Source organism: Spodoptera frugiperda, chromosome 29 (genome assembly GCF_023101765.2).
Source record: "Spodoptera frugiperda isolate SF20-4 chromosome 29, AGI-APGP_CSIRO_Sfru_2.0, whole genome shotgun sequence".
In the NCBI taxonomy this organism is placed as follows: Eukaryota; Metazoa; Arthropoda; class Insecta; order Lepidoptera; family Noctuidae; genus Spodoptera; species Spodoptera frugiperda.
In genome coordinates, this window is record NC_064240.1 from 4,691,995 (window position 1) to 4,706,875 (window position 14,881).

General features: G+C 35.3%; 1 protein-coding gene across 3 annotated transcripts in view; it reads left to right on the plus strand.

Moving 5' to 3' along the window:
* The window catches only part of LOC118268529 (uncharacterized), a 91,787-nt gene that overhangs the window by 28,121 nt on the left and 48,785 nt on the right, over positions 1-14,881 (plus strand). Inside the window, exons 1-2 of one of the 3 annotated variants that reach the window (XM_035583062.2) lie at positions 15-298; positions 2,257-2,742. In XM_035583062.2, the coding sequence (XP_035438955.1) occupies positions 2,277-2,742 (466 nt within the window). In that variant the 5' untranslated portion in view covers positions 15-298; positions 2,257-2,276. Of the gene's footprint in view, positions 1-14; positions 299-2,256; positions 2,743-9,957; positions 10,251-14,881 lie in introns of those variants that run through there. The other 2 variants (XM_035583061.2, XM_035583063.2) reach the window with 2 other exon arrangements.

Below are 14,881 nucleotides of genomic sequence, written 5' to 3' on the forward strand. Positions count from 1 at the left end.
CAGTTTGGTTTGCAGAACCGTCGGAAACAGACGCCTTCGCCGCGAGTCGACGGTTTATCGAGACATTAAAAAAAAAGTTGGCTGAACACGCAATACCTTCGCTCGAATTTAAAACAATATGTGTGTTCGCGCCAAAACTACGTCAATAAAAATTCGTTATCTGTGTCGTGATTGTTTTTAAGTTTTCGCATTAGATAATTTTGTGCGGTCGTGTGTTTGTTTAGTGAAATACGAAATTGTGATACCAACTATGCAGTGTAGATAACGTTTCCTCGGTTTGCGGTTGCGTCCGTCGGAGGTACATATTTATTTCAACGCTAATTTAATATTTCGTTATTTATTTTTATCTACAGTGCGGTACGGAATTTGATTTATCTTTGGATTTTTTATTGCTTAGATCGATGTGATTACTTATTTATTCGTTTATTAATTGCTTAGATATAGCAGATAGACATAGATATTATATCTATCTTATTTTTTCTGTTTTGGCACAGAATATATAACACAGGAGTAAATTAAATTCTTTTTTTAATTATTTTTCTATTAGCATTATTTTCTACTGTCTCTGTGTTCTTGAAAAGTTTTTCCATCCAATAAGTATCATGTGTTGTTTTTTTCCTTAATTGCGAACACCATGAAATAATTACAAGTTGCAATTATAATAATTGCTGGTAAATTGCAGTCAATACGGTCCATTCTTTATAACTCTTGAACGATGTCTTCTTAAGCGACGGCAGTACTAACTTCTTCCTTGTTTAAATCTATTGCATATTTCTTTTATTAGCTTTTCTACTACATTTATACTGCGTACTTATAATGTTATAAATCACACCTTAATCATTCTAAGATGTAAAACTAGCGCTTATCTTAAGTACCAATCTGTTTGATTACGACCCTGGGAAAATGCTACGAGATAATTCAGCTCCAAAATTAGCTATTTTTTCGTCTCCATGCAATCAAATTAAAACTGTTTTTATATCCCAATTCTGAAATAATAGTGTAATAATAAAAACATTTTATAACGAAAAACTTGAATTATTGAATTAACGCTTCAGGTTTTTCATTTTATTGCTAGAAAAAACGCGATTCTTCGCTTGAGATAACAATCTTGAGGATACCTTCCTTGAATTATGTAGCTTGACGTTATTGAGCGAATGATTTTCATCATAGTTTCTCTATTTGCATTATTGTCGGAGATGGCCGTTGGTGTGAAATTTTGTGTCATGATCGTGTAATTTCATGGCGTCTACATTCAAGATTTCTCTTAGCAACATTGTCATAGGTAACACAATAATAAGGTCCAACCTTCCCGGGTTTGATTTACCCATGACCCAAAATACTTAATAATAACTTCATGATTTATTACTGCGTATGGCTAGAACATTTTTTATAACATTATTTACTTCCCGCAACTTTAACCGTGAAAACACCAGCTAATATATTTTTTAAGTTCTTTAATCGATTCACTAAATTGCATAATATACCATGCGGATTGCCTAACTGGTTACCGAGTCCGGCTCGAAAAACAGGAGTAGAAACGGGGTGGTTTTAGTCAGTAATTAGTAAGAGTCTGACACTCCCTCTCGCCTCGCTTAAGACGGGAGAACGCACTATTTTCGCTGCTTTTAGTGCCTTTTGAATGTAATGAGTTTATGTAGTTATTGTCCTATGAAATATCGAACAGGTCAACCTACAAAAATCCGGGAGATAGCAAGGTACTTAAAGTTACAAAAATGTTGTAGACAGGTACCCATTTTCCCAGAAATTCTAATCTGACAATATTGATAAATATTTGGTGATAGTCGAACCCTTTCCCTTCGTTTGTTTAGCGATAAGTTAAAAGGGATGATAACGGTGATAAACAATGAAATAGGTTACAAAATGGCAAAATAAAGATAGATAGTTTAATAAATCTGCCAAATGGTGTAACATTAAGTTAAGAGTTAATTGTAATCGAGTATGATTGAATGTAAATGGTGCTAACTCGATAAACCGGTACAATATTTGCATTTTATGGCAATTTTCATTATTCTGTTACGTGTTTACTGACCTTAAAGGGACTATGAATAAGATTTCAGTTGCAATTTCTAGAATATTTATGATAAGTAGTTGTTAAATACAAACCCTCAGTTCGATAAGAAGAAATAGGCAGTTGGCTAAGTTGAAACGTATTTCTTAAAATAACTCGTTTGCGATAGTAAACGTTAAACAATCAAATCAATCAACATAAGTAACACATTCATCTTTTTGTTACAGCAATCATAAATGTAACCACGATGCAGACAACAAGAGAATCAAGCAGACAAAAAAGATGTAACAAACGGCGAAACTCTAGAAAGAAATCCCTGTCGCCATCTGACTTGAAATGCACCAGGGGAGAAACAAAAACAGACAGCAAGCTGAACGGAAAGCGCTCGCTCTCCGAGGGATCAGTGAAAGTGAAACATAGGAAAAGCAACATACGACGAACTTTGACTCACCCGTTTACGTGTTCCGACGATATTCGTGATGTTAGTATGATCGGTGTGTTCAATAAAAGTGTTAAAGTGGACCCTCCTCCGGAAAGTGACGAGTCTAATCTGCCGCCTACCAGTAGTGATAGGGATACCGAGGATGATGGACGTCTGTCACGGCCAGCACCGCAGCGGTCGCGGTGGGATTCCGGGAGTGAGATGGACTCGCTCGTGTCGACGGTCGTCAGGAGAGCGTCCGCGAGGCGACGCAGGACGCCAGCAAACCCAGGTAAGTTTTTAATTTTCCACCCATGTTACTCAAGAATTTTGCATAATAAACTTCGTAGTTATTTGATAACAAGAAACAGCCTTACATGTGTGTTTGTGTAATGGTTGTGTTAATTTGTGCAAATATTAGGAAGAGATATGACGTGAACGTTTTTCTTTCAGTAATTAAACGTGACGTAAACTTTACTGAATCTTACCATGTTGCCTTGAAACTTATTTCATTATTTTTAAAACACGATTCAGTAGCATGGATTCATTTGATGCATCTAACTGCACCATAGGCCACTTGGTTTCATTATTCTGTCAAGTCTTCATGACCCACATACAAACAAATGATAGTCATTCATTTGCATCGGACACGTGAAATTACTATGTATAAACAACATTATTATCGTAGAACATGTAAATTGTTTACAGTGAATAGTATATAATTAGTATAACCAAGGTTGGTGTAAGAAAATGTGCTGTATATTGTCATTGACATTATTCGTTGCATTATAGTTGGCGCAGGAAATGAATATCATTATAGAATCACTTGTGCATATATTGCTACCTATGTTATTGAATATATTAATGTTCTCCTATCTTAATTTTAAATCTAGTTATTCAAAGAGTACGGGTCTGCGGGCGGCGAGCAAGGGTAGGTCTGTTCTGGACTCGCGTTCCGCGCGCGTTTCAAAGAGCCATCAGACCACCACCGATAAGGCCAAGTAGGGCTGATGCCCGACCTGGAACTGCAGACTATCTAGCGGGTTTACCGACTCAAAGAGCAGGAGTAGGAATGGGGTAGTTTTTAGTCAGTAAGAGTCTGACACTCCCTCTCGCATCGCCCAAAGCGAGACAAACCAATAGATGATTTTGCCCCCTTAAAAAAAGCTATTCAAAGAAGTCTCCGTTGTCCAGAACTGACTCTTATTACAATCAATTTTCACTTACTCAGAATTCAATTTACGACCACGTTGAAATATCATTACGGTAACTGTTTGTCATCCCACGCATTCGTTGTACTTGTCCGAAAGTCAGCCAACAATTTAGGTCCACCACACCATTATAAGAAGAACAATGGATGTAGTTTGCAAACGTTGGCCCAATTATTATGCCAATATGAAGAGAGAGTCCGTGATTCATTTCAAGGAAATGAAACAAATGGGACAAATGTTGGTCATGTTTATACTGCAACAAGTTAATATTTATGCAAAATCTGTAAACTAGCACGTTGTTTGTGCACGTGACTAAACGCAGTGTAAATTAGCATTGTACACCATCTGAAGCTATGTTTGCAGCGTTAACAAAAACTTGGGCAAAAAGTCTTGGCAATGTCACGCATATTATTCCGTGTAAACAGCACCTGTTAGAAGTAAATACACTATTTAAATTAAATAATCCAACAATGACATAGTATTGATACCTGTAGGTCAATATGTTTTAGCCTCGCGATCCACTTTGCAAGTGTTAAATAAACCATATTAACTATACATGATCACTTTTGGTTACATTTAGATTAGACGATATTTACACCTCAAATTGTTTAATTTGCCTTAGTAGAAGTAATTCTAGGAAGATTGAAAAGTTATTTTCAGTTACAAAGCAACAACGGGTTTAAAAACAAGTACCTCTTTGTTTTATTTTTAATGTTTTGCAAAGAGCTTCTACTACATATTATGAATTATTAAAATATAGGTAATACCCATATTTTGTATGAGTTTGATTGGTTGGTTTATTCGATCCGGCCAATAAGAACGTGCTCTCGTTTCGATTACTTTAAACGTAAAGCAAACTCGTACTAAGGGTACTGTTCCAACATATATGTATGTTTCTGTGTGGTTTGTTAAGATTTCCATCAATCCTGGCTTCACCAAGACACTAATAGCGAACAACTAACATAATAATTTCCTCAATTTTCTTGTCGCTATTTACATATACCAAGACATTATCTATATGCTAATTTAAATCTAATGATTGTATCAGACATGCAATCAAGATAACATTCTATAATCATTGGACAATATCGTTAAAAAACAAATACATACTACGTATTAACACCAGTCAATTTTTACTGCTTATTTAAATGTACAAAGTGCTTACATAACGATTATTAAAATGCGATTATCTGCAATTGCATTACTTGCATAATTATTAGGTAGGGTTGATAATAATTATAATGAATAGTTTTGTGTAATAGATTTTTGCATAGTTGCATTGCAATCCAACAATGACATAGTACGTGTGTTGCATGTTACTGTGATTGCATTGGTCTTATTGAGAACGGAAATTAAATATACCTAATATAGTTATGTTGAACACGTAATTAGACATATGGGGATAGCAGACTAGAAAAATTAGGGTACATTTATCACCGTCTGTATACTTAATTCTTGAGAGTCGAATGAGAGACTGAAACAAAAATAACCCTGAACTTCAAATGTAATATTCAGTATTTAAGTGCGTTTGTCAATTAAGCGTGGAGATTGTGACATACCTACCTTCTTCTGCAGACCAGTAAAAACAAAGTTACATATTTGTATAAAGACTAACCGTTCTTTGAATTGCTATAAGTTGGACTTTGACTGTAGGTAGATGGCGTTATGTTTAATTAATTGCTCATTAATTTTATACAAAGCGTAAATTCATTTATGAATTGTTATATAATTCAGTTTACTCTGATAACATTTAGATTTTTTAAATCAAATCAAACTTATTGCAAAGTTACGTTAACATTGAACAAACGCAACGCCATCTATCAACGCTTGGTAAAAGTAAAACAACTTGAAGTTGAATACATTGCGTACATGTTGAAGAACTTAATAGTTCACTCTCAGAATCAGAGATGGCGCTGACGTGCTTAAGGCGTTCATTATAAAAGACGAGTTCTACTTTAATGAATGAAACGACAATGCAAGGTAATTAATACGATGTAGGTTTATTTAAAAGTATAAGTAATGTTGTGTTCTAAATATTGATAAGAACTTCGCAGGTACATTCGGAGGCTAGTAGGTATATTCGTAGATACTTAAGTAAACAATATAGAAGAACTGGGTTTCTCCCGTCATAAATCAACAGTTGAATTAATTATCTTATTTATGGTCGTATGTTCTGAGGGCTTCCGTGTCGCTGGAAATATTAAACTGATTTCCAGACTCACTGCCGTAATCAGTCATTTAATGATTATATAACCCAGTCCTTGTAATACGCGGGATTTTCTTACCATTTAGATATTATTACCATACAAAATTCAGTATGAAGGACGTTGTCATAGTTAGTTTTTGCTCAACACATTTAAATACTCTTATAAGATAAGAATATCAACATTTTAAAACTATTCAAGCATTCAATAATTCACGTGTCCGTGCAAAATCAATGTTGTATAAAGTAACGTTAACGTCTGTTTGAAATAAATAGTAATGAAATATTGAATCTTTGATGACGAGAAGAATTGCGGAGTACAATATCTTCGTGTTTCCAGATTTAATAGAAATATAAGGCTGTAATTATTTCTGTTAATGTCGGTAAATGAGCATACGGATCACCTGATTGATCACAGCAATCGCTGTCGCCCATGGACACCCGAAACACAGAGTTTACCTTTTGGGGGTTAGGAATTTAAGGGTTGTTGGAGAATCAGGGATTGGGAAGGGGGTAATTAGGCCTCCGGTAACCTCACTCACACGACGAAACACAATGCAAGCGTTGTTTCACGTCGGTTTTCTGTGTGGCCGTGGTGTCACTCTGGTCGAGCCGGCCCATTCCTGCTGAAGCATGGATCTCCCACTCACATGAACTAAACAACAATTTAATCCTTATTTAAAAATCAATAAATAAATACTATTTTAAAACATACACCAAAAACTTAATCATAACTCAAAAATCTGCATCCCTAACACGACACTAGCGCCACTATTCCATCAAAAAATGCCTCCTTCATTTAGAATGATTCAACAAAATTCCCCTAACAATTAAAGCTACTACCTGTCCTGTTCCCCTCATTGGCCAGGATGCCCCATCGTGCAAACAATACGAGCGGAAGTACAGCCTTCGGTTACCAGCTGTTGTAGGCCGCATGTGGGTTGTAATGATACCAATGAATGGACAGATAATGTCAATGCCACAGGTAATTCAAACGAGGCGTTTATTGGCAGTAAAGGTTTTGTACATCTCCTTATGTTAAAGGGGTAATTAGGTCTTCATCTTACCCACGCTTTTATCTACTAAAAATGTTATGTGTGTCTACGACCTTAGAATGTTTAATTTTAAGACCTTAAGAAGATTTTTAATTTAAAATTTTCCACCAAGAAAACAGATATCTTTACGTCACAATAGGGTAGATGACAAATTTTTATTTTAATGTCCGTCTTGTAGATTATTTTAAAATATTAGACACGTATTTTTTATTTTCTTAGGGAAACAAAATTAAATTGAATCGAAGATAAATTGATTTGATATGTCACGTAACGTCACTTCTAAGTACATTTTATACGTAGAAATAACGTATTTGCTCCCACTCCTAAACTTAGATTCGTTTTATCCAAGTTTTCTTATCTTATGTGACAAAATAAAAACATACATGTCTAGTCTTCAATACCTAACTGACGAACCACATAGATTTTCATACCCCGTCATCATCCCTATTGCGTTGGACTAAAACCTTGGATAATTCTATATTTTATAAGGAAATCTAATACTAAACCTTGGTGTTCATCTCACAAAAAGAAATACCTTGGCCATAATGAATATAGACGACATAATGATTTAATTACTCAGTTTTTTCTATAAGACTAAAGTAGAGGAAACGCGTGATACTTAAGTCGACATTAAAAACTACAAACTACTTGGATACGGTCAATTAGAAGTAATTTTTTGTGCAACAACCTTCCGCCGGCGTTACTGACAACACTGACAGTTACGCAGGAAGTCCTGTTCTCGACATTTAGGAGGTTAAAATCCTCATATGACTAGATATAAAATTAAAATACGCACTTAATTTTAATTAAGATTTAGCATAGAACAGTTTTGAATGGAACGCATGAATAACACACCCACTTTACACTATCTACGTAATATCTATCTATGTAGGAAGTCCTATGAAAGAAACTTCGGACTATTATCAGAATCCAAAAAAAACTCGCAATAACAAACTATGCTCGACCCCAACAGAACCCCATAGACCCCATCTTTCAACTAAACTAAATTTAGATAAATGCTACCTTTTTATTTTGTGAAAGAAGTAGTGGAGAAAAGATGACCTTGAAAATTGTAATATCGATAGATAAAATTCAAAACAATACAATCTGTAGATAAGTAAGAAGTTAACTTTATCAATAAATATGCTTCTTAACTACATTCGTCATTTTAATGCGGCCTAGTGTTGTTATCTAGACTGTTATGATTTTGAAAAATATGTCGATGGTTTTAACTACTATTGCAAGTGCGGTGTCTGATTTGCGTTAATTCTTCAGTCCGAATTTTAAACAAATTAATGACGAAACTAGCTAAGTTTAAAGCTCAAATTAAACTATATCCCAATATAACTATTGCAGTAAAATAATCCAAAAGAAACCGTTCCTAAGGATAAAATAACTCATCCCGTCTATTAGACAGAAAATAGGTCGTTGAAGTCTTTTGTATGCAGAACGCGATGCTTCATAAACATACTCATATTAACAAAAATAAGGCCAAAGGCTATTTACAATCGCTAGCCTTACATAAACAATTTATTAATTAAATATTAGAACCTTAATTACGTACTATGATTTGGTATTACAGCTGTTATTATGTTTAATTAATGAGTAATAAGTTACGGTATTGTTTTCGACACTTCGGGTGCTTTTCCACCAGAGATGTGTTATGTAGCTATGCTACGAAGATGTAATAGTTAAGCTGTAAAACTATGTGACCGTTTCCATACTAAGCTATGTAGCTGTGCGAGGAAGATGCGCAGTTCGAGTATGCGATGTATCGATAGTAAGGAAACCATCTATAGCACGCATCTCTCCATATAAAAAACATAGCTTAGCTGAGTCCGTTTCCACCAGTGCTATGCTATGTGTACCAATGAATATGATTAGTGGAAGCCAAACGCATCCACAGCAACGTAGCATATCTCTGGTGGAAAAGCACCCTTAACATACAATAGTTGTTATTTGGTAGAACGCAGATGTTGCTTACTTAATAGTAGTTAATAGTACGTTTTTGCAGCATCGTTCAATATTAATTTAATTTCATGACCTTCCTATCCACAAGGTTCTTCTATACACGCGACAAAAAGTCAAACAAAAACGAATATTCATCAATTTATTAGTCTTTTTTGACTGAAAAACTTTTGAAGCATTCACGGTTTGTTGGGTAGTAGGAAACTGTGACATCGTATAACTACTTAGTACAGTTATTTATTTTTTTGTTTTAGTTTTTGGTACTCGGTTAACTAACTGTTAGCAGTGTGTGGGTAATGAGTATGTAGTACCTCCTACGTACTTACACATACAAAGAAAAACTCTTTTTCAAACGAACTTGTTCTATATACAAGTGGTGGTCGCGGTGTTTGGTCTAGTTCGCCAGTGCAAGTTCATTGTTCGGCCAAACCTAATTTACATTAGTCGTAAACGCCAGGCGCTTTCCGACTGTTTTTTGTACTCAAGTTTGGCCCTCCGCAGAAGTAAAGCGTTTTTGTCGCTTCGTTGCCGGCCACTTACGTCATTCTGTTTCTGGCAAACGTTTTGTTGTTGGCGTTGAGACGCGAGGTGAGTCACGTTGTTAGTACGCGTAAAAGTCGATATTTACTATCGATAAACATTAAAACTGCTTTATTTGTGTAATTATAAATAACTAAGTTAAAACCTTTAAATGTAGGTTGTACGTAATAAAGACACGTTCAGCACGATGCAAATGTATCTGAATTAAATATTTTTATTGATTTAAATCTTAATATGTTCACTTGCTTGTTTAACTTTAAAGTTAGTACCTATTTCAATTAGAACTGTTCCAAGCAATTGACTTTAAAAAACCGTTAGATCTTCTATCATCAAACTACTAATCATCAAACAAACCCTCGACCTATTTCCTTACAGCACTTGTTACTAAACAGAGCGCCCTTAATGAAAATAAACACTCCACCTTCCACTAGAAGTTGGACAAAAAGTCGACAGTACAAACAATCGAGTAGGGGGCAACACTGTGTTGGTCGAGCGCAGCAGTCGGCCGGCCGGCTCCGCACATCCGCTTGCGCGTTCAGCCCCGCGCCCGCACACCGGAGCCCTAACCAGCCACACAAAAATAACAAAAAAAAACCTCAAAAATAACCGCAATAAAGTGATCCTATAAGTGAAAATGTGTTCTAATATACAGCAAAAATATAAACAAGTGCTTCGAAGTAACAGTTCCTTTGCAGTTTCGCTAAAACAATAAAGTTTCCGTACAGTTTAATGAACGTTTGAACTGTGTTTTTGAAAACACGAGCTGTGTTGTGAACTCGCGAAACCTTACTACGAAGCCATAGCAATTTACTGACGAAAATAGGTAAGTGACGGAAGAATTGAAGTAACCATGTAATTGGATATCGGAAAGCAGTTTAATGGATTGGGCCTATCGTGTTGCCCGACACCTTCCGGTGTGCCATTTTTCTGTTACATTTTGAATATCCTTAATTCTATTTAAACAATCCAAAACTACCCAGTGTTAAGAAGAAGAATTTCTTAAAAGTGCTAAATAAAATACGTAATTTGTTAAATAAATTCCCATCACATGCAAGTAAGAACAGCTCTATTTCATGCTAAGTCAAACAAGAAAAATCAAGAATCAATTCGGCATGGGATGAAGATGACGTAAGGTTTGGAACTGGCCTAGCAGCAGACAGGTTATTGTTTCTAAATTTTATATCGAGATGGTCACGAGTACTTAATAAAAAGTCTACTTATTCAACATTAGTTTTTATTCCTATCTTCAATTTTATTTATTGAGGCTCTGTAGTAACACATCACGATTTTTTTCTCACTCAAGGTTCTGTATATTCTGCCTATTTAGATTTGGAAAATGTGAGCGAACAAAAACGTTAAAGATGCCTCATGACCATTATCTTGATCACTGCTGGGAAGATTGTTTGGTTCCGTTATTTTACATTCAATTTCAAAACCATCTGTATGACCAATTGCGTATTTAAATGTCCACTTTAAATTGTCAATTACACAATTTCGGATTTCATTCAAAACTAAATCTTCAACAAAGATATTGACGAATTTCAATATCTGAAAACGTGAGTCAATATTATTAAGTCATAAAACACTATTAAATCAAACTTGAACAGCAAATTGAATTGATTGATCAATCAATTTTATCAATAGCAAACAAATTGATCAATGAAAGTCACCTTTTTAAGCCTATTATAAAACTGTTTTTAACGGTCTATTTCAATGCATTGGAGGAAGGAGTTTAACAGTATTTTTATGGTAGGAATATCTCTGAGACTAGTTTATTGTATCTAGAGAATATACCTGCTTATGATATACAATGGGTATTATGTGTGTCTCGGACAGTGACGCAGGTACTGACAATAAGCAAGGTGCTATTCCCAAAGTGCCTGCCAAGCGTGATGTTTATGACGATATCCCCCGTGACCGTTAACCGTAACGGTCTGTTGGGAAGCCCATTGGACGGCCAAACCATTGCATCATATTATCAAACTTTTATAGCTTTTACAATCCTAGTCAGTATTGTTTTTAGTTAACTTCGCAATATTTGATATCGGCGGTGGTTACAAAATTTAATATTAGCCGGTAACAGACAAGTCAACCTTTACTAACAACGTATCTATTGATGGGCTATAAAATAAAATATTCAATAATTTAATAGTATTCGTAAGAATACCTAAGTACGTCATGCAAACGCAACGGTTTTTAAGAATGGCCTTGATTTTTCTCATCATCATCATCATCAGCTCATTTTATCCAGACAAATAGACCATCTGTCTAGCAATGGGACAGTATTGCTAGACAGATTCATCAACAGCCTATTAGTGGCCACTGCTGACCAAAGCTTCTTCTCTCATGGAGAAGGTTTGAGCATTAAACACCATGCGTGTTCAATGCTAGACAGATTAACTAGACTTAAATGTCTTCAATGCATTAAGTCAATAGTTACTTTGTAAAAATGTAATGTGTTCATATACATTGCTTATTCATAACGTTTCTAATTAGTACCAGTAAAAAATATTGTCTTGCGCGATAAGTAGATGTGCATCAGATGGCCATAGCGTTTCATGACGAACTGTATTTATGAATTCTATTCAACGATAGTTTAATAATAGCTAAACTGTTATGTCATTTAATGGTATTTGTCTCGCTATTTCGTTCATAATTTCGGTAATTACCAGCTATACAATCTAACCTAAAAATATTTTTTGGTACAACACAAACAGTACTATGTATACGCGAAATGAAATAAGAAAAGAAAGGAAAGTAAATGTGGTAAAGTAAATATTAATTTTTTTAAAACAAATACACTAAAAAGGTCAAGTTCAGTATGAATGCCAGACACCTAGTGCCTGACGCTGGTTTTCGACTGAACCTATGTGTTTGGGTTGGCGCCACTGTCGCCAAAGAGGTTGAAGTAAAACGTCACACACTCGAACGAAGACATTTATTAAGACATTTTCTCTAGACTTATACTATTCCTTGTAACGTAACCATAGCTCGAATTTAAACCGGCGAACGCCATCTATCGAGCTATGGTACAACTCGTAAATATAAATAATTATTATAAAACTGTACTACGCCTGAACATACCGCCCACCAAGGACTTATAGTCCTTAAAACAAATAAAATTAAGAATTAATTACTAACTATTATAATCTACTACAGTTCTTGGTGTTTGGTTCTTAAATTACTAAAATGTAAAGACGTAGAAAAAAAGTATAAGTCTAACAAATTAATTAATTGACATTGGTTAAAACACAAAATTTACAAGCTGGACGTTTAACTCGGGAGCCCTTATATTCTATTGTTAGCCCACTTATGTCTTTGCAAGAACATTGTCAAATACTCCCGAGACCAGTGTTTGTATCAATATTAAATCATTTTTTGTGTCAATTGCCAACGTCTTAAGCCACCTAAGTTGATAATAATATGGTACTACCTATGGTTGACTATCACAAAAATGTTCTGGAGTCAATGAATTTACATCAGAAGTGCTTACACTAAACTCTGATGTACCTACAAAGGTAGTACGCTTACCAAATATGATTTTGGTATCATACCTCAAGAAGTGAGGTCCTAAACTAGAGAGTGAGGCTGGATTACCTTCTATAATTTTAGAGGTCCTATTCTACCATGAATGTTGTTCATCGCCCTGGGTGATAAACCTCTGAGCCAGCACGCCTGTCGAAGCCATCCAAGAAAGTAATAATTTCCTTTAAAGTAATTTCCTAAAAATAAAAGTAATAATATAAAACAAACTCTAACTACATCTACAATCTAATAACTAAAACTATGACACATTATGACTCCAATCCTAGTAAGTATAATTAAATATGTTATATTGGAGCCACCTTTATTTTTAAAAGTGACAAGATTGCAGTGAACCCGATCCTCCTCATCTACTACTACCATGTAAATAACTTAGGTTTGTAACCTACTATAATAAGACTGCTACTTTGTACCTAGATGTTTAGACCACTCTTCATCGCAATCTAAATTGATCAAGTTTTTTGGATGAAGATTTGAGCGGTAAGTGCAAAGAATATGCAGCCAAACCTAGCAGATACTACAAACGTTGTATTGCAGTGGACTGTATTAATTTTAGTAGTTTCAGTTGGATCAGTGATAGCTGTGACTACTGCGAGGTAAGTAAATCTTGTAATGGAATTGATTTGTGATTGAAGGTAAGTCCTTTATCTTTTATTTCCAGATCACTTCCATTATCAAGCCTAATATTATGTTCCTCATGTGAAGTCAGGTAAGTTCAACTAGATGATTGAAGTTCTTCAGAACGAATGATTAAAATATCAGAGCCTTTTACCCTGCCTTAATATTCTGAAACCTTTTAAGAATACTATCTTCTTCGACTTTAGCGTGCATGTTAACTACATTATGATGTCTTACTATTTGAATTACTGACCTCTCCAGATATGATCCAGCCTAGGTAAGTGTCTTGAGCCATTATTTTACCCGTAGGGTCCTTAATTAAGCCATTTTTTAAGAGTTTGGCATAGGCTCCCGACCCTAACAAAATGTCAATTTTGTTAGGCCTATTAAAATTTGGATCAGCTAATGTAATATTTCCTAGTTCTGGCCAATCCACTAATGTAAATTTCCTTTCAGGTAAAATTGCATTTATCTTCTTAAGCACATAAGCTTTCGTTTCAAAGGTGAAGTTAGGATCCTGCATAGATTGAAGATTTACCCTAACCATAAATTTGGATGTCAGATTGCCCTGACTTCCACCTACACCTGAAATAGTGGTTTTAACCGCTATTTTTTTTAACCTGAGTTTCTGAACCGCAGCTTCCGTTATAAATGAAGCTTGAGAACCCTGATCTAACAAGGCTCTCAAAACTTGTGGATGCTCGTTGCTCGACCTAACCTTAATAAGGGCTGTAGCCAGCACAACCTGACTTTGAATATTCTGAGCAAAATGAGCTGTAAGATGAGGTTCAGCCGTGGTCTCGTCCGGTGGTTTCAGTTTAATCGGAGATGCGGAGGAGCGTTTCTCCGTACCTGAATCCGATTTCTGATGCAAGAGTGTGTGATGTCTTTTTTTGCAAATCCTGCATTTGGTTTTTGCACGACAATTAATACTTATATGACTTGAGCGAAGGCAATTGAAACACAAACCCCGTGATTTTATAATGTTACGCCGTTGTTCTACGGAGTTTCGAGCAAACTTCTTGCAATAACATAAGAGATGTTCTTCGGAACAATGAGGGCAGGATATCTTTGAAATTACATGAAACGTTTTAGAGGTACCTTTAGACTTGCTACTTTGTGGTTCTACAAATTCCAAGGCTCGAAAACGTTTGTCTAAGAAGTCTTGAAAATCTTGGAAGGTAGGAAGATCCTCACAAGATTCACTTACCTGCAATTCCCATTGCTTCCGAGTCTCCGCGTCCAACTTGGAGCTAATTAAATAAATAATAATAATGTCCCAGGCGTCTACCT